At 37.4% G+C, this 20,729-nt stretch overlaps 1 protein-coding gene across 1 annotated transcript in view; it reads right to left on the bottom strand.

Moving 5' to 3' along the window:
* Nucleotides 1-20,729, bottom strand: part of Trpa1 (transient receptor potential cation channel subfamily A member 1) — a 44,141-nt gene that overhangs the window by 6,866 nt on the left and 16,546 nt on the right. Inside the window, exons 8-23 of the mRNA XM_028768915.1 lie at nucleotides 20,625-20,673; nucleotides 18,592-18,691; nucleotides 17,928-18,028; nucleotides 16,849-17,018; nucleotides 16,604-16,768; nucleotides 15,084-15,198; nucleotides 11,958-12,124; nucleotides 10,650-10,743; nucleotides 9,756-9,815; nucleotides 8,725-8,823; nucleotides 7,716-7,786; nucleotides 7,020-7,185; nucleotides 5,313-5,402; nucleotides 3,652-3,821; nucleotides 1,791-1,920; nucleotides 1,229-1,411 (exon numbers count right to left, since the gene is read on the bottom strand). Of these exons, the coding sequence (XP_028624748.1) occupies nucleotides 1,229-1,411; nucleotides 1,791-1,920; nucleotides 3,652-3,821; nucleotides 5,313-5,402; nucleotides 7,020-7,185; nucleotides 7,716-7,786; nucleotides 8,725-8,823; nucleotides 9,756-9,815; nucleotides 10,650-10,743; nucleotides 11,958-12,124; nucleotides 15,084-15,198; nucleotides 16,604-16,768; nucleotides 16,849-17,018; nucleotides 17,928-18,028; nucleotides 18,592-18,691; nucleotides 20,625-20,673 (1,930 nt within the window). The remainder of the gene's footprint in view (nucleotides 1-1,228; nucleotides 1,412-1,790; nucleotides 1,921-3,651; nucleotides 3,822-5,312; nucleotides 5,403-7,019; nucleotides 7,186-7,715; nucleotides 7,787-8,724; nucleotides 8,824-9,755; nucleotides 9,816-10,649; nucleotides 10,744-11,957; nucleotides 12,125-15,083; nucleotides 15,199-16,603; nucleotides 16,769-16,848; nucleotides 17,019-17,927; nucleotides 18,029-18,591; nucleotides 18,692-20,624; nucleotides 20,674-20,729) is intronic.

The following is a 20,729-nucleotide window of genomic DNA, read 5'->3' as shown; positions in this document are numbered from 1 at the left end:
TAAACACCATAAACTAAATGGTAAATAAGCAACTTCATGTCATGGGCCAGATGGCATATATGCAATGTGACTTTGTTCTTTACATTGATTGGGCCAAGCTGGTCTCTAGCTGTAACTGGTGTCCCTCGCAGGCTCTTTTCTGAGGGATGTGGAGGAGGAGTAAAGAATGGAGGGGGGGAAAAACTGCAGGGGAGGAGGGGAAACAGCAGTCAGGATGTGATGATGTACGAAAGAAAGATTTTTTAAAAAGGAAAGAAAAAAACCATTGAGGCTTGCAAGTCTAAAATGATGGTAGCAGATTCAACGCTGTACACAGTGTCTTTGTGTAGTCTCAAGGAATAGCAGGTCAAAAACAATAACAAGTTTCCACATACATGTTTATATAGTTGTGAATACTGCTCACAGTGCACTGTCCTTATGGTAGAGTTACTATTTAGAAGCTTCCAATTAAACCTTAAAATGGTGGCCAGATCTCTCTGCCAAAGAGGAATCATAGGATAAGATGATGTGGCAGCATCCACTTCACACTGAAGTGGTGTGGATGGAGCTGTTCACGGGTGAAGGAAGTCTGCCCAGAGGATTCAACACGTGAGCTGAACTTTTAAAGATCAGAAACAGTTGGCCTATGGTGGGAAGGTGTCCTAGGAAAAAAGGAAAACTCTGCACAAGAGTTTCAGAGGGAGGAAGGAAAAGCAAAACGGTCCTGTGGAAGATGGGAGTTAAGATCAAGATGACAGTGATTAAAGGTAACGACAGAGATTAAACATGCACTACAGATGGGTCTGGATTGGACTAAGGCTTCTACAGAGTCATCAGAATGAACTTAACAGGCCCTCTTTCAAAATGATCAGCTTTTAATTAGCTATTTCTGTAGTGAAAATTCATAGAAAGAATTTGGCAGAAAAATGAGATAGCACATTCGTCCATTTACTGCTGTGATAAAGATCAAATCTTGAGATGTAGGTCAGTTAGAGGAAGAGGTGAGGGCAAGAAGAGTGTAGACAGGGAGGCAGTAACTAAGAAACCCTTCATGACCTGGATACCATGCCCCTGGACAAGGAAACCAGAACTGTTAAACCTTATCTTTGTAAGCTTGTTGGCTTCTGTCCTTTCTTTCAGGAACAGACAGCTGAATAATACACCCAAATAGAGAATAAAGGGGTTAAGAATCTTTATCACTATAAAATGTTCAAGTAATTAATGGAGTGAGCAAAGATATACCACTTACCAGTAAGTTCATGAGAACAATTGGGACAAACATTGTGAAGGCAATGAGCTGCCCAAAAGTCAGGACCGGGTATGCCAACTCATTCCTAAACAATGGCTGTAGGAAGGCGTCTCGATAATTGATGTCTCCTAGCATCATGCTGAACGTCTGGATTAAGGAAAGCAATGGGGTGCTGAAGGCATCCTGAAAAGAGAAGAAACAAAAAATAAGAAATGAAAATCATATAGCATGAAAAGGGATTTCCTAATGGTCAAATGATGCAAATAATGCTGAGAATTTAATTCACACATGCAGCTAGTGAGATGCAGTCATGAGAAGTATTAATAAAATACAAACATTAAAAGTAAACATAAGAAAAATTTTTGTACTTAAATATAAACTTTTGACACAGAAAAATCTAATAAAATTATAATTTTTCTGCTTTAAAATCATTGAAAAGATATATAAGATAAAGGTTATTTAATTACAGTTATTAATTTACTAGGTCATTAAAATTTAAGGTATAAATAGATATTTTCGATATTATTAGAAATAAAATCAACTAGAGATGCAAATATCTCACTTGGAAATTCAGGAGGACGTAAAAGCTGAGGCCAAAAGCCAATAGAAGAAAGATAAACACTCCCGTCGATCTCAGCAATGTTTTAAAAATCACCTCCAACATAACAATGAAAATCCCACAGTTCTCAAACCTGGAAAAGTAAAAATATTAAAACAATTGCTCACTGGGTGGAGTAAGTCAGATAGGAGGGTAGGATGAGATCACCAAAGCCACTCATTCTAGAATAAAAAAACAAATGCAAATCTGTTGTTTTGGAATAAACCAATAAATGAAAATCTGCACATAATCAGGATTTTTTTTTAAAAGTCTGATTATTTTCCTCCTCGTTTTCCTTCTCTTCCTCCTCTTCCTCTTCCTCATCCTCTTCTTCCTCCTCTTTCTCCTTCTCCTCCTCCTCCTCCTCCTCCTCCTCCTCCTCCTCCTCCTCTTCCTAAGACAGGATCTGTCTGTGTAGCCCTGAACAGAGTATTACACTGTCTTTTCAGTTGACCAAGGGAATAGAAGTTCACTCTAAGTGGTAAAGAGAAATAATCACAAACCCAAATTAAAATAAATGATAGCAGTCTTTTAACAAAGGGATTGTGGACAGAAATTCTGTGTTGGATCAAATAGAGATTGAATAAAGGAGCTTACAGTTGCAGAAGCCCACAGAGCAGAGCACAGCCTACACTCATCTCTCCTTGTGCCCCACCTGTAGCACACATAATCCACTGAGAAATGTTTGAATAGACAAGTGTAACCTCTGTCCACTAGCTTGTACTCTTCGTTTGTCAAAAAAAATTCATAAAAGAAGAAATCACAACATGTAAAAGAAAATCCACTACCTAACATATATATGAATCAAAACATAGGCTTGTACTTTGTAATTATGTGTGTCAATAAAAAATACATTTTTTTTTAAATCTGAAAGAAAATTTAGCAATGTACACAAAGGGAACAGAAATATAGCAAACTCACTGCTAGTGCCTAGCATGAATCTGCACTCCCTGTGGTCACTGCTCTTCCCACACCCATGCCCTCTCTCTCCAAGGGTCTACACCTCAGTCAGCAAGACTACTGTTTACAGCAATGCAGATTACAGTGGGGTAAGCACTTCCCTGGAGACCCAAGCCTCCAACCCAACCTATTTCTCAACTTACTAGCTGAAACCATCACTGTGTTCCCCTTACTCAGTGCTGAAGCTTCTTCCTTGATTCAAGGCAGATTGTGTCATTTACTTGTTGTTATTATAAACACATGTAAAGAGTACATTTAACTCAACACCAGTCAACTGTTAGGTTAACTTAGCCCATTTTCCCTCTCTTGAATTACTTACTATTTTTTAAAAATGCCCTACATTTCTATCACTTTTATTAACATAATATGAGTGGTTTAAACCAAAGTAAATGCTTATCAAACAGTGTCATGTGAAACAAGAGCAGTTGATGCTTTCATTGGCGTTACTGCACACATTTGGTCTGGGTTTGTTGATGAAGGCAGATTTGGCATAGAGGCCACCATGTCCATGGCTAGACACTCTTTAAGGTTACACTAACAATGGTGATCTGCAGCTGGTGGCTAGTGGGCAGAAGTTAAGGATGTTGCTAACTATGCAACATGTTGGTGCATTTGCAGAACTGCCCCCTCCATAAACTCACATACACCACAAATCATTAGTGGGTCCCCAATTGGAGTATTAAAGCCTCAGTCATGTAGACTGAGATTCGAAAGCCCTATACCCTTCAGGATTAAGATATTAGAATACATTTAAAACAATTGGAAACAGTGAAAAAACATGTTACAAATTCTCCTCATCTATACTAGTTCTTTCTTTGATATTAAAAGGCTTTAAGAATGTAAATGCCATCCACACTGGTCTTACCTTTGAAGATACAGTAGGAAGTTCATCCAGTAAAAGAATATGGCTATCGCTCCACATTGCCACTGCATGTATGCTGGGATGTCAAGGAACAAGGGCAGCACGAAGATGATGCTGGTTGTGTAGATAACCCATTCCAGAGCGTTGTTGTAATCCAGGAAGTAATTCCTTTTCTGGATAGAGAAGGAAAGAGAATGACCACATAGGGAAATCTGGCATGGATGGATTATAAAACGCTACCTGGTTTTGTTGTTGGTTTGATTGTTTGGTCATTTGGATGGTTGATTGGTTGACTGGTTTTCCATATACAGGGTACATTTCCTCTTCAGGGAACTTCTAAAATACTACATGCTGCTTTCATAATTTCTGAACTCTATCTGAATCTAAGGACACACATTTTTGCTGAGACATTGAGAGCAAGTCCCTCAATAAAAATGTTTGAGATCTGTGCTGAGAGTTAACAGGGGAAACCACACCAATGCACAAGTCTGTGCTTAGTAGAATGTTCTAGACATTAAATGGTCCATACTGTAGACCATTTAATATAAACCAGATGAAGGATAATCAACTCTAACAGAAGATTTATATAGTGTTATAATTTTTAGGTTATCATTTGCAATGTTCAGTGAAGAAAATGAGAAAAAATAAGAGATAATGTGTCCTAAATCATTTAAGATGAAACAACAATGTAACTTAACTGTCAGGATTGTGACAATTTACTGAAAAAAAAAAAAGAAAATATATACACACAAAAGTATTTGTAATCTATAATAGTAAATGCATACAATTTTTTATTAACACCATTAGTTCTCTAATACAAATATCCATGTACTTATATTATATAACAATGCAAAAATTTAAAAATGTAATGCTATAAGAGATGTGATTTATTAAAAAAATTAAAAATATACAAAAAGCATAAATTTTAAAATTACAACACAGAAATAATGGGATTCTCTTATTTGCCAATAAAAATATCTTTGGATATTTTATATAATTCTTATGTTTAATCTGCACCTAATTCATTATCTTAAAAATAAGAATAAAGTAAAGGAAAATGTCATGAAAAATTTCCAAGCCATGTGTGTGGCTCATACAGATGATCTCAGCATCCCAGAGGTGATGGCAAGAAGATCATGAGTTCAAGACCAGATTTAGCCAGAGTAAAACTTCCCCCAACTCAAACATTTCCAAAGTTTATAACGATTTGGTTTTTCCTCAATAAAAAGAAAGGCCATTCAACTCATGGCAACAATTCAAAGACAGACCCGTTTGAAAGGGGATCTGGATGCACTCTGTAAAAATGTTTGTATTTCAAATTTGAAATTCAATTTATAGTATTACAATTAAAATTGATGATAAGCAAAATATCTTTAACATTGCAAGAGCAACCACAGCTAAGGCATTCATTCATAAGGATCACTGTGGACACATAACAGGCAAACCTTTCTGGGAGCAGTAATGGTGGACAACACTTTCTTACATGCTTCAACTAGGCAGGGACCTTACCAAAGATTATGTGACTTTTACATTATGAAGTTTCTATATTAGTGAAGCTGTGTGAATTTAGTATGACAAAACCATCCAAATAATTGTTTACAAATTAATTAATATTCTCTATATTAAAATAGTTATAACTTAAAAATACAAATGGAATTGTATACCTGTTGGAAAATTTGGACTACTTCTTTGCAATATCCAAATATACTTGATAAAAAAACTAGAATCATACATATTTTTATTGGAAAGGAATTCTGAAACAAAAAGTATAAGACAGAGGGGTTATGAGGGTTTTAAATGTAGACAGTAATTATTTGCATCATAATTTCCTGCTAGTAAATTTTGTTTTGCTCTCATTTCATTTCTATCCATTGTCTACAATTGCATTAAAGTGAAAGTCATTGTCATGGCAATGGCCACCTCTTTTAGTAGACATGACAGACTAATTCCTTAACACTTCAATCATTGCATGGTCAGACAGTGCAAAGTAAGCTATAACAGAACATAGATCTACAGACTTACATACCGTTTTACAAATGTGATTACACATGTCATAAAATTACTACTTTATAGTTTTTATTGCATGTATATAGTCTATAGTGTGTATCTGTGTATGTGCACACATGCATATGTGCATGTGTTCATGTAATGGCATGAAGGGGGAAATTGGTGGGCACCTTGAAGAAGTGGGTTCTCTCTTTCTATTATTTGGGTCCTAGGTATTGAACTTATGTCACCAGGCTTAGTAACATCTGTGTTTTGCCCACTGATGCATCTCACTGCCTCTCACCACTAATTTGATATTTTTAAAAACTCTACATCTTAAATATACTTTACATTATGATTCTTATCATTAAACACATTCACATCCTTACATCACCATCACTGCTATCTATTTCCAAAACTTTCCCATTCTAAATGTGGGTGCTTCAGTCCTTCTTAGAAAAAATAACAAAATACTCATGGGAGCAAATATGGAGACAAAGTGGAGGACAGAATCTGAAGGAGGGGACATCCAGAGACTACTCCACCTGAGTACCCATCCCATGTGTAGTCACCAAAGGGAGACACTGATGTGGATGCCAGGAAGTGCATGCTGACAGGAACATGATATAGCTGTCTCCTTAGAGGTCTGCCAGACCCTGAAATATTCAGAGTCAGATGCTCACAGCTAACCATTGAGCTGATCATGGGGTTTCCAATGAAAGAGTGAAAGAGGAGACTGAAGGAGCTGAAAGGGTTAGCAGCCCCATGGGGAGAGCAACAATTCCAACCAATCAGAGCTCCCAGGGTCTAAACCACCAGCCTGGGAGCACACAGGGAGGGCCCATGGCTCCAGCTGTATATGTAGAGGAGGATGGCCTTGTTGGGCATAGGTGGGAGAAGAGATCCTTGGTCACATGAAGGCTGGATGCTCCAGTGTGGGGGAAATCGTCGGTGGGGAGGTGGGAGTGGGTGGATGGGTGGGGTCACATCCTCATAGAAGCAGGAGGAGGGGATGGGATAGAGGGTTTCTGGGTGGAAGAGAAATGGGGAATGTGGATAACATCTGAAATGTAAATAAAATATCCAATAAAGAAGAAGAAAAAGTCTGAACTTGTGAAATACCTTTTCCTACTTCTCCTTTCCTGCATTCCTCACAATGATAAAATGATTGCAGAAAAGCTGCAAAATCTCACACTTAGCATTTTAGTTAGATGTTGCAAAGTCTCTTATTGATCATTTGTTAATCCCAAGACAGATGTTAGAAGAAATGTGTACGATATATAAGTATTCATAATAATCTAAGTCCTGATATTATAAGCTTGTTATTTCTGAGGAAAAACAATATTTACAATCCTTAATTTTAAAATATTGAAGTTTTAAAATACCAGAGTGTCTACTTTTTCCTCGAGAGTACTACTAGTTTCATTGATTATTCCAGTAGAATTGAAGGCCATTCCAGGCTGTATTTTGACAACAAGAAGGGTCATGGGTATGAGACCAAGACAGTAAGATCCTAGGTTCATCATATGGGCTCTGAATCCATAGGCACACCTACAAAGAAATGAACAAATCACAACTGAATCATCTCAAATAAAAATATTTAAAAGACATCTATGGAAAAAATAGCAATGACATATTTCCAGACATCTATTCTATAATTCACTGCATTTTACAGCCAAAGTTCTTGTAACTCACCTTCTCCATTTTCAGAGATGTAATCTCAGTTGCTGAGCAAACAATAATGTAAGTGTCACCAACTCACGGAAAGTCTTCCATCCATGTGCCCTGGCTACAGTTGAGGCTATCCGTACTGCATGCCTATTAATTATCTCACTGCTCACTAAACTTCATGACTCAGGATTGGTTTGTGTCTCAGACAATAATTCTTTCATACACTTCACATATTTCAAATGTATTCATGTCAAAGATAGTCTCAATGATTTTTAATGCTTATTCTTCTTAAATTCTAAAACATGATAATAAAATCTAAAACAACAAATTTCCACTGCAATAAAATTGTTTAAAAGGCTTTTGGTAGAGCTTATGGCAACATCAGATTAAAGAGAAGGGCTGGTACTCACCATTTCATTAATAAGTATTCCCTACACACAGGGTGGTTGAGGAGCTCTATACGGTTATGTTGGACCATGACCTGAAAATGAGTAAAACGCCATCAAAACAAAATTATGTCAAACAACTGAGGTTGAACGGAGTCTTTGTTTTCTGATTTATGACATTATTATAGTATTATGAGTGCAACATATACTTATTTTAGAAATTTTGACTTTTTTATATAAAATGAGAAGTTTTATTTTTACAAAAAATAAAAACTCAAAAACAGGGGAGGGCTAAAGAGAGGGTGGGGGAGATAGATAGATAGATAGATAGATAGATAGATAGATAGATAGATAGAGGTAGAGAGAAAGGGAATCATTTTTATATAGAAGCAACCACTTGATTTAGTCTGTCTCTTAATATTTCTGCCCCAACAATATGTCATAATCTTGTTGATATTACGCAGAGTTATAGCACACACAGACATTATAGGTCAATTGGCAAGGGTTTGCCTTCATTATGCCAGTGAAGAAATTCAGCCTTACCTTTCTAGAGGAATTTCTGCAGTAGGGCACATTCAAGCAATTAAAATAGTGTGTACATTATAAGCTTTCAAGGTTGTTACTAATATTAGTATCTATTTTTAAATTACATTTTAATTATCACAGAAATATATAGTGAGAAATTAATAAGATTGAGGGGACAAGAGAGTTTCCCACAATCACTTTCATTCACAAAAATCACTGTTACCATAATGCAGAAACCAAACTATCCTTGTAAGCAATAGAGACAGACCCTAGTTAGAAGGATCCTGCATACCAAGTGAACATGTTAACCTAGAAAGACTGGTCTCCAGGAAAGTTGAATTCTAGAAAATCTATAGTGAAAAAATACATGCTTGGACACAATGACAGGTATGGAAATTGAACTATAAGATGTCTCCCCAGAGCTCCTCCATTTCCACCAAGCATGTTATATCTAAGCAAATCAAAGCTCAGTTGCAAACAAGTCTATTCATGCAAACACTACACTTACATTGAGGATTGTAAGAGGCTCATATGTCGCACCCTGGGTAGGTGCTACTTTTTTAGTCATGGATAATGGGCATTGGAGATACTTGAAATTATATTCAATCTGTGGAAGACATAAATTTAAAATATTAGTCTAATAAGTACTTCTCTGTAAAATTATTTTTGAGATTCATTTATTCATTCATTCATTTATGATACATGGATGTTTTGTCTGCATGTTTGTCTGCATGCCACATGTGTGCTTGGTGCCCACAAATTTCAGAAGACTATAGTGAATCCATTGGAACTGGAGTTACAGTTAATTGTGAGCCACCATGAAGGTGTTGAGAATCAACTTTGGGTCTTCTGAAAGGGCAGCAATGCTTATAAGCACTGAGCCATTTGCCTAATCCCCTGTCATTTCTTCTTGATAAATCAAATATACAGGTTTAATTTTCTGCTGTACGTTTACTAGTATAACTATGGGTAATGTCGAATAGAGAAAGGGAATTAGGTCAGAACATGTAAATTATAAAAATAAATATATTGGACAGATATTCTTTCAATTTCTTTAAAATTCATATCCATGAATAAAATGCAATTATTTGGTTAGGCTCATGTCTATAAAAATTATCCAAATCTAGTGGTCTAGTTTCATAATCCTGAGAAAAAAATCCTTGCTTCTCTCGGATCCATGCTGTCCTCTCAGATCCTGGAAGAACGGGATGTCCTATGTAGTGCACATGCAGCGAGAACTCCTGGGCAATTGGTCACTCACCCCATCAGACATGAACTATTTTAGAGATTATTCATTCACATAAAACATCTAAGTAAATGTAAACACTAAAAATAACACTAAATATTGATGTTAGAGAAACTAAAGATTTGGGGGGAACTTAGAATGTAAGGAGAATATTCTTTCATAAATCAATAATGCAATATAAAGCCAATACTCATTAACTACTGTAGATTGTAGAAATAAAGTAGCACCACTTTCATATTTTCAAGGAAGTTTTATAAAATATACTTTATAATATCATAATAAAATAAGCTTACATGATAGTCTTGACAGGACTTGTCTTCTGTGGAAGGTATCATGCAGAAATCCAAAAGAACCTTTGAGAAAGAAAACCCAGCTGAATATTGGAGCAGCAGATTGTTCATGAGAAAGGAGTTTATTCCACATTTAAAATAATATACAAGCATTCCCATGCTTTCCTTTGCTTCATGATCCTTATCAGGAAGAACAAAAATTTGGGAGTTTTCTTCTAACTGCTAACCATGGTAAATTAGTGCCATAATTTTCTCCCTGCCAATAATATTGTCCAGGAGTGCAGGAAACTCATAATCAGGTTCTGCATTGCTCGTCAAGCTGTAAACTGTTATCTTCATGTTTGAATAGATAAATATATTTAAAAAAATCTTCCTAGTATAAAGAAAGTAGTTCCATAAGAATGACAATATATGACCATTGCCACTTAATATTAGAGCTGAGTGTGCAAAAGGAAGAAATTGGGTGTGCCACATGGGATAAGCTCCTGCAAATAGAAGCAAGCGGTATTCAACATGGTTATCCTTGCTCTCTGAGAAGGAGGCCTACGATTTTTAATTTCTATGGAAAGTCAGGCACTTGTATCCTTGAGAACGGCATCCTGAGTGTACATCTTAGAAACAAATGTAAAGAGTATCAGTCCAGCTATCAAATACCAGTGCGACCCTGTCCTAAACTTTAATTATTTGAAGGAGAAAAATATATCTATCAAATTTTATTATATATATATTAAATGTAAAAATTGTTAGGATTCTTTTGTCAAAGCAGGCCCTCATAGAACATTTGTTGGCTAATTTCCCTCATAGAAGCTGGGAAGATAGAAACTATTATTCTGAGGGTAAGCACACCAGCCACACTGCATGCCAAGCCCAGGAGACTTTTGCTTTAAGGGAGCTTACTTTCATGCACTCAGGGAGGTATTCTACCATTTCTGTGATTGGACATCGATTGCTTGGAGAATCATGAGTAAAAACTTGCAGACATTCATCCCATCTGTAAATAGTATGTAAGAGAAGCACAATGATTATCACTGCTTTGCATTGCTGTTCAAACCAGAGATTATGTACTTCTAGCGGAAGCCAAGTTTTAATTTCATTCTTAAAGCAACATGTTCTCATTATTGCAGTGGTATCATGTGAAACAAGGTCAATTCATCAAGATGATACTAATCTGTTAATGGCAATTAGGACTGTGGGTGAGGTCCAGAATGGGTGTTATGCTTTGTCTTTCTTTGACTGCCTTTTAAAGAAGACAGGCCTTATTCTTCTTTCTCACCTGAAATTGTGACATGGTAAGTAGTTCTGAGGTGTCTGTGTTAGGAAAAAAAGGTTATGTTCACCTGAAAGAGTTACCAGCTTGTACCACATCCATATTTAACACATATATATGTAATGTACTGTGCTGAATTAAAAATAGCACGTATTGAATACAGTAGTGAGTGTTTATCCTGCCATAATGTTTCAGTGAGTCTGTTTCTTCAACACTGGCTAAAGACATGGAATTTGAAGGTACTTATGTTCCAAACAGAAATTAAATCTATAACAAGAAGCAAAGATGAGCTCATTGATCACTAACATAACATCTTCAGGATGAGTCCGATGCCACTACCACCAATCCACACAGCTTATGAGTAGAATTCACATGGAATATCTGCATTATTGTCAGAAATGATTGTCAGAAATGATGTGTAAGCACTTTGGTTCACTGGTGGTTCAAAAGAAATTAATTTCTCGAGACTCCTTATGCTTCAAATGTAGGCTAGATCTAGTTGAATATGTCACATACATAATCAGGGTTGGTGCCTAGCATGATTATCCGATGAGCTAGATTACTAGCCCTAGGCATATCTTCATCAGCATCCAGTTTGGGAATCTGTGCTGACAAGAACATGTCAGGCAAGTCCAAGAAGGCAGGCCAGAGTTTGCTTTGATAGTAACCTTGTTGCTAAGTCTTCCATGTGCCTAGAACCCAGTATTCTCATAAAGGGCTAACCATGTAATATTGGGCTATCATGTTAAAATTTGTAGAAATGAATACTGAGGGTAAAGCAGAGCTTCCATTGCCAGCAATAACTGAACAGTAGGCATTTGTATATGTAGATTCAAAGCCAAAGCATGTTCTTTTCTTCTCATTTGCTCTCAGACTAGGGGTGCATCATGTTATCAGAGAACTCAGGTCACAGGGAAGACAGGAGGACACATACACACCTTTTACTCCTGATGGTTGTGAGAACCACTTCCTTGCGCTTATTGTGTAGTGCAATATGCAGAAAGGAAGCTTGCTTCTTGTTCAGGAGGATGTCAGCATTGTAGCTCAAAAGCATTGCGACAGCCTTGGCATGGCCTTCCCGTGCAGCAAAGTGCAGTGCTGTGTTCTTTTACCCAAAACAAGAGATACAATAGGGGGTGAGAGTAGTAAGCATCCTTTGGCTGTTTTGCTGTCCTGTTTCATTGTTGAATTTCTTAAAGTACTGATTAATGGCAAAGTATATCAGGCTAAAGCTCATGTTCATTATGACACTTTTAAACAATGGGTCTATCATCCAGAGAGGGGGGGGCAGGGGAGGGAGGGAGGGAGGGAGACAGAGAAACCGAAAGACAGAGACAGATTGAGTTTCAAGGGCTTATGTTGCTTTGTGTTGCTCATTGTTGCCTCTGGAGCAAGATGACTTCATAAAAACAAATGAGAAGTTCTTGAGGTGAGGCTCTTATAGAAAGCACAGAAAGACATGCCCCTAGGGACTTAGCACCTGTTAGACCTGTGGATCCCAGACTTAGAGTTTCACGAGCACAGTATGAAGTCAGAGACTACCATAAGGATGCTGGTTTGTCATTTCCTCATATAAAAATGTCTTTAAAAATGCTCATGGGAGCAAATATGGAGACGAAGTGTGGGACAGAAACTGAAGGAGGGGCTGTCCAGAGACTGCTCCACCTGAGTATCCATCCCATGTGCAGTCACCAAAGGCAGACACTGATGTGGATGCCAGGAAGTGCATGCTGACAGGAGCATGATATAGCTGTATCCGTAGAGGTCTGCCAGACCCTGAAATATACAGAGGCAGATGCTCACAGCTAACCATTGAACTGATCATGGGGTTCCCAATGGAGGAGTGAAAGAGAAGACTGAAGGAGCTGAAAGGGTTTGTGGCCTCATGAGGAGAGCAATACCAACCAATCAGAGCTCCCAGGGTCTAAACCACCAGCCTGGGAGCACATAGGGAGGGACCCATGGCTCCAGCTGTATATGTTGGGGAGGATGACAGTGTCAGGCATAGGTGGGTGAGGAAGTCCTTGGTCCAGTGAAGGCTGGATGCTCCAGTGTGGGGGAAATCGTGGGTGGGGAGGTGGGAGTGGGAGGGTGGATGGGGGCACATCCTCATAGAAGCAGGAGGGGGGATGGGATAGGGGGTTCCTAGGTCGGGGGGAAGGGGATTACATCTGAAGTGTAAATAAAATATCCAATAAAAAAGAAAAGAAATTTAAAAAACAAACAGTGATCAAGGAAGTGTTCACAGAATTGTGTTTTAAAAAAATAGAAACAGAAATCATGATGGCCTATCTCAATTATTTCTTGAAGAAATTTATATTTTAATGCTCTCTAAATAAGTAGGAAAAGATGGTAGTTTTAATTGTCATCTTGACACAACCCAGAAGAGCATTTCTCTTGGTGAACTGTCTAGATCAGGTTGGTCTGTGGGCACGTCTGTGGGAAAATGTCCTGATTGTTGATTGTTGTAGGACTCAGCCCATTGTAGGTGGTGGGTAGCATCATTCCTTCAGCAGGGGTTCATGAACTTGAAAAGACAGGAGGACATATGGGAGCTAGAAAGTCAGGATCCATTCGTTTCTCTCTGTTCTTGGCTATGTGTGTGATACAACTAGCTGCTAGTAACTTCTGTCTTGATTCCCTTCAGTGATTGGCTATAACATAGAATTGGAAGCCTGAGAAACACTTTCTCTGTGTTGTCAGATGCTTTATCACAGCAACATACATGAAAGTAGAACAGAAATCAGTACCAAAGAAGTACAGTTGTTTCTGTGATGAACCTGATCTCATGACTTTTTTGGCTTTGAATTCTTTTGTTGATCATGCTGCAGCTGAACAATCAGCTGTGATTAATAACTGGTCAGCAGTACTGAACTGAAGCCATCTGTACTTTCTTAGAACAATAGGAAAAGATTTCCTCAGGGTAATTCAATTGTGGTTCAGGGGTACAGGCTATGCCTTTCAGCAGAACTTGACAATGAAAACATTAACTGCTGGGATATAGGTTTTAAAGGCATGAAAAATGAAAGAGGGGATCATGGAGTGTGATTGAGGCTTCACACTTTGTCACAAGGTGGGTAACTTGTGTCAAGTTGACATAAAACTAGCCAGCACATTTCCCTTAGGAATAATAACGGTTAACTATGTAATTTGTTTTTTATAGGAGCCCATGTCTAAGAGACTTTAGACTTTTAAAGAGACTTTGGATGTTTAAAACGTTGGCTTTTTAAGGACTGGGACCTTTAAAATTAGATTATATTTCACATAAAATACAAATGTGAGAACTAGTAAGTAAGGAAAGGAAATATATAGTTTTTAAATGATGCAGTTATCTGTATGTCAAGTTGACAAAAGGAGAATTACAATGATTTTGATTGTCAACTTGCCACAAACTAGAGTCAACCCAGGAACAGAGCCTCAGTTAAGGAGTCCTCTAGATCTGGTCAGCCAGTGTGTGTTTAGGGTGCATTGTCTTGATTATTAATTGCCTTTACCCACTGTAGGGCTAGAACAGTCTTGATGAACAGAGAGCAAATAGCAAGGGTCCATTCATTTCTCTTGGCTCTTGTCTGCGGAAGTGATGTCCAGATGCATGAGCACCTGTCTTATAAGCCTATCAGTGACAGGATATAACCTAGAATTGTGAGTCAGATAAAGCCCTCCCTCCCCCAAGTTACTTATCAGGGTGTTTTATCAAAACAACAGACATAAACTAGAACAATACCCAATAAACAACACTAAAGTCAATCTTTTTAAATCACTATGCTGTGTGTCCAGTGCCTGTCTTTCGGAATTCTTAGCTCTGCTCTCTTTATATTTCTGGGCTAAGGAGAGATAAAAATTTTAGGGTGAAATCATAGTCTTTCGCTTCAATGCACACACATCTGTCTCTCTCCAATTTCTACTCCCTTTTACTTATTCCTTTCATAGACTAGTTTTTAAAATTCTGACAAAAAGCCAAGAGCAGAGCAAAGAGTAAAAATGCTGTGAAGAAGGTCCTTTACAATTCTGCATGTTTACTGTATGCCAAGATTCTAATTTGGTCAAAGAAATCCAGTACCTACCCCTTCTTCATCTAGCCGGTCTGTGCACTTCAAGTTAGTGTCAAGAATGACCTTCATGGTCTGAGTGTACCCACCCATGGATGCATGATGCAAAGCAGTCCAGCCATTGTGGTCACTGTTAAAGAGGTAAGAGAAGACATGCAAATACACTTACAGGTAAACATGGAAGGTGACACCACTGAGCTCAGTCTAGCTTCAGCTGATGGCAAAGCATGGGATCTAACAACCCAATGATTAGTGCATACATATAAGACAGTTGCAAGCATAGTAGCTGGCACTCATAATTGTGATTCACATCTGTAATTTAGTGGAGTATAAAAGATATAAGAATATCACCAAACTGTTGCAAGTGGGAGAAAGTATCATGTGTTCTGTGTATTACTTTTCAAAGCCTCAAAGGGTTTATAAATACAGTTTTCAATCATGTTTCCATGAGCATTATATCAGAAAAGTTTCCATAATATTTTCATTGTCTTTGCAGTCACTAGTGTTTGTAGTTGTAAGGTAGTTAATATTATTTCTAAGCATTTAAGTCTACACCATCTTGTGCTATCAAAGTTGCTTATCTTTATTCACAGAAATTAAAGATACAGATATAGTGAAAGCATGGTTGTCATATTGGTGATACTTGACCAAATACAATAAATCACAGAAGTTAATTTTAGATCTCATAAGTAACTATTTCAGGTTATTTCAGTAATGCTGTAATTAAGGACCAGCTATGGAGCTGGGTCTCCATGTGTCCCTTTTACAGGTCTGATGTTCTGTGTCCCTTAGAAGCAGGAATAAACTGGGCAAAGCCTTTGGTTAAAGGCTATCACTCACACACGGCTAGACATGCTCAGCTGAAGAAACTGGCTGCTGATCTTGAGTCCAGTGATCCACTTGCTCCCTGCCACTTTGGGAAGCTTGGAGATAGAGCATTGAACCTAAGTGTTTCTAGATTTTCTTTCCCTTTTATAAAGATGATACTCAATTACTGCACACATTTCATTATGTATGCTTCATATTTTAACTTGATTTTGTTAGTCATGGTAACTTCCCTGAAGCACTAGAGTTAGGTTTCATTAAGTACAAGAGCCATTAAGTTTCAGTCAGCTTGAATGTTTTCCACTGCTACTTCTTTGCATCCTTCATCTATTAGACTGAAGAGAAAACTCTTTGTGCGTAGTGGTTTTGTGTTGGTATATGTGCATATGTATACATACATGAACTCACACACACAACACACCGCTGTATTTCCACAAGAAGATGAAAGAATGACATAGAATACAAAGAAATATTTCAAAGGTTCTTAAAAATACTCTCCTCAAAGCCACTTACTCTGCAGCAAGGTCATTGACCCAAACACCTAATTTACCAATTGAGAATTATACTTAATTCCATTTTAGCGTTTGAGAAATTATGTATGTTTTGAACATAAAATGAGATAGATTTTGTACACATCAATTAAAATATTACAGAAAAGTTTAAAATGTCCAAATTTAAGATATACACAATTCTATGAATTCATGACTCACCTGAGAAATAAGGCTCCTTTCTTCAGAAGAAGTTGAACGACTTTATCATGTCCATTCTTGGCTGCCAAGTGGAGAGGGGTCATTCCATGGAGATCTCCTTCATTCAAAAGCCTTGTGTCACTTATGTCTTGCAGAAGTCTCTGACATGTGTTGATGCGCCCATAACTTGAAAAGGTCAGGTTCATGTGTGAGATAAATATAAAACAGAAACAAGCACGCTCAAATACCTGGAGTCTGATCCTCACCTGGCTGCAAAATGCAGGGGCGACTTCTTGTCTTTGCTTTTGGAATGGATGGACACATTGAACCCGAGGAGGTTATTTACAGAGACAGGGACCCCCTGCCTACAGGCGTAATGGAGAGGGGTACATCCATCATTGTCTTCATCCATCACCAGCTCCTTGATGTGCTGCATCTGTGAGAGAAGGAGTCTTTTAATATAACGGCATCAGTGCTGAGGGTCGATTGCATCCTATTCTGTAGCGGAGCATTTTCCAATCTGTTGCAGACAAATCTACAAATAATCTAAAAACATATAGAGGAAAATCCATATGGATGAGGTCTCATGTTTTGTCTCCAATCATGTGAGAGAGCCTGCAAGCAGAGGGAGAAGCCAAGGCAGCAGTTTGATATGTCCTCCCTTCTCCTCCCCTCTTCATTGTTTCCACAAACAACAGTTCAGCACCTATGCTTTAGGTTAAGCCAAACAAACAAACGGAGGTCTTGAAAGTGCATTTACTTAATTTTTAAAATAGACAAAATGACAATATGAAAGGCAAATGAGAAGGTTAATCCAGGAAGTAAACACTTTTGTTTAAAACAACTTAACCCCATGTGTATTTTAATTCTGTATTAAACACAGTGACAGCATGAGAATCTACTTATTATAAGAAAAGCTTCACATTTCAGATGCACTTAATAGCTAGGCAGTAACTATTAGCTAGCTCATTAAACGTCATGCGTCATCAGTCAGTCAAATGTGTTGAGCAGTTTTCCTAGCTGATGGTGAAACACTAGTAATTCACCTTTAGGCTTGTTTTTTCCATTCACAAGGAATTCGCCGAATGAAACAGTGAAGGAAAATGACTGATTATCAATGGGCCCTAGATATAGATGAGAGTACAGAATCCCTGTAACTTTAAAAACATAGTCTGGATTGTCATCAACCAATTATCACCATCCCTACCTCTATGGTGGAAACAATCATCTTTATTTTAAAGCAGTATTGAAATTCTAAAATGAGCTCTCAGAATATAAATGGCAACAAAATCAGCTTATTCTATACTGAATATGACTTAGTTTACAATTCATGGACATACAATACCTGCATAAACTCAGGCCGCAAATTTCTTAGCCCATAAGGCTGCTGCACAGTCAAATGTAAAAAGTTACGCCCAAAATGGTCCTTTATGTCTACTTTGGCACCTGAAAAAAAGCACAGTAGAAAAATAAAATCTACTCATGAGTTTATAACATGGGCTTTGGTGGTTCTTCCCAAATCTTTAACTCACAGTCAACCATTGTTAGGTGGGAAAATTGGACATTTTAAAATGGGCTTACTTTACTCTGTGTACATTTGTGTATGTATGAGAAAAACAGTGGAAAGTCTGTGATACTTCACATTTCTAGGTGGATCCTCAAGTTTTAAACATAAAAAATTAACAAGGAGAGATGAGCAGACCCTTTTGTCCCAACAGCACCAGGCCAGTGTGCAATGGAGACAGTGGCAGCATCTATACATATGTCTACTATGACAGAAAGCTCATAACATCTTCAGACAACTCCAGGTGTTTACCAGCTGCCTTAAATGTGTGATATGTTATTTTTATGAATTACCTTTTCAATATTTTTACTGGACTGAACATTATTATAGGCTTGGGAAGTCTTTTATGAACCTTTGTATGCACAGAATATGTCCCAGTGCCTGGCATGAGGCAACTGGTTGATAGATGTTTATCTGAGCAGATGGGTCTGCTTCTGATTGGTACCTTTAGAAAGAAGCAAATTCACAATATTCCAGGATGCAGAAGCAGTTGCCAAAATAAGTGGAGAGCGTCCTTCAGAATCAGTACTGTTGATGTCTGCTCCCTAAAACAAAGCAAGTCATTCATCAAGGAGACTAAGTCTACGGAAATCAGCAGCAGACTTTGCAATGGCTAACTAGAATACAACGTCCATTATTCCATCACTCAATTTTAAATAATCATAGAATTATATGACATTTCTATAAAATTCAAATACCGTTAGATATCAAGATATTCTATAATAAATATAACAATGAAATTGTTTCCCCATGTTAATTTAAGTTCTTGATTAACATCTGTCAGTAGATCAATTACTAACCAAGTCCTTAGAACAAAACCTTCTTACTTAAAACTTACTTTAGTTCTCACCATAAAAATTATTATTTAAATGCCTCTAATTTAGATTTTTCCATATTTATTGCTGCGTAATTTTTAAAGCAATAACAAAAAGTCATCTACTTAAACATGCCTACAGTATTTAAAATATGTAAAATGAGACAAAGGAATTAAAATTATGGAAGTAAGAGTTTATCCAAACATCATGTGAAAATTCACATTAAAAAATGCTTTTTGTTATTTTTGTGTGTGTGTGTTAAGAGACTATATTCTACGTGATAGGAAACAAAGGACCCTTAAATTTTTCATGGATTAAATTCTCTACTTTGGGTAGATTAGTAAAAATTGCATAAACTTTGAATCAGGCATCTCCCTTTGCTCTTGCAGAGTATAGCTGAGAGCAGCAGCAACAGCTTACAGGAAGATGATGGCAATGGTGAGGGTCAGCCATGACTCTCCCAACAGCCCATCAACAAGAAAGCACACATGGCACAAACACAGGGCATCTAGTGAAGCTCTTCTGTATACTTTTGTGTAAATACTTCAGTAGCTACTACTAATAACACAGGAATTGCTAAATACTGTGAATGGAGCTTTGGTGATTGGCCATTGTGTAGGAACTAATACACCCACCAGCACACAACCACCCTTGTACAGGCTTGGGAAAATGCCCATCAAAACCTAGTCACATGTGCTTCTCTAATGAAAAAGATCTCAGGCTTTTATTGTCAGCAAATCTTCAACATATCTTTTGACTTCATTGTTTTTCATGGTTTGGAAGATGATGCTGTGGTAGTGGGGATAAAACCTTATTTTGGAAGATGAAAGAGATGTAGGTAGCCTGTACTACATCTGCCCAAGAGATACATCAGTGCCGATAAAGCATCAGTTGACTTTCCTATACCCACAGTCCTAAGAAGATCCCTTCATGGACACCCAAAAGAGCTTTCTTTGCAGTAGACCCATAAACTCTAAACACAAAGCACATTGATGAGGACTTAAAACTATATACTTCAGTTCTTCTAACATCATAGTCTGGCTACTGTGCATTCACAGGAAATACACTCTCTTACAAGTGTGTTAATCAGCTTTCTAGAAGGTCTGGCTGCCAAACAACTGCCTGAAATTTCTTTGTACTACCTTGTTAGCAAACCCTTAACTTTCATCTCATGTTATTTTATATATAAATTGCAGTTAATAAGCAAAATTTTATGGTCATGATTTAGGATAGTATTTCAAAATTGAATCATATTTGTTTGACTCTGAGACTAAGATTAAAATAATTTCTATTTCCACAAATATTTCTATTAAATTTTAAATAGCCAGATTTTTTTAAAAAATTTTATTTATTCATTCATTTTATCAATGAGTACTCTATCTGTACACACACTTGCATGTCAAAAGAGGGCATTATAATTCATCATAGATGGTTGTGAGCCACCATGTGGTTGCTGGGAATTGAACTCAGGCCCGCTGGAAGAGTAGCCAGTGCTCTTAACTGCTGAGCCACCTCTCCAGCCAATAGACAGATATGTTAACCAAGAACCTGTGGTTTACTTAAAATTAAAAAAAATCATACTATAATAAATGATGATTCCAAGTGTAGTGTAAGTACTAGTTTAAGAAAACTAGACTTGTAAGTCTGTAAGTTGAATAATTACCACAGAAATTAGGTAGTCTGCCAGATCATGGTGATCAAATAATGAGGCTCTGCAAGAGAGAGAGAGAGAGAGAGAGAGAGAGAGAGAGAGAGAGAGAGAGAGAGA

The sequence above is a fragment of the Grammomys surdaster genome, unplaced genomic scaffold (assembly GCF_004785775.1).
Source record: "Grammomys surdaster isolate TR1022 unplaced genomic scaffold, NIH_TR_1.0 64, whole genome shotgun sequence".
Lineage (NCBI taxonomy): Eukaryota > Metazoa > Chordata > Mammalia > Rodentia > Muridae > Grammomys > Grammomys surdaster.
Note: the sequence above shows the minus strand (reverse complement) of the source record. Positions and strands in the feature narration are given on the sequence as shown.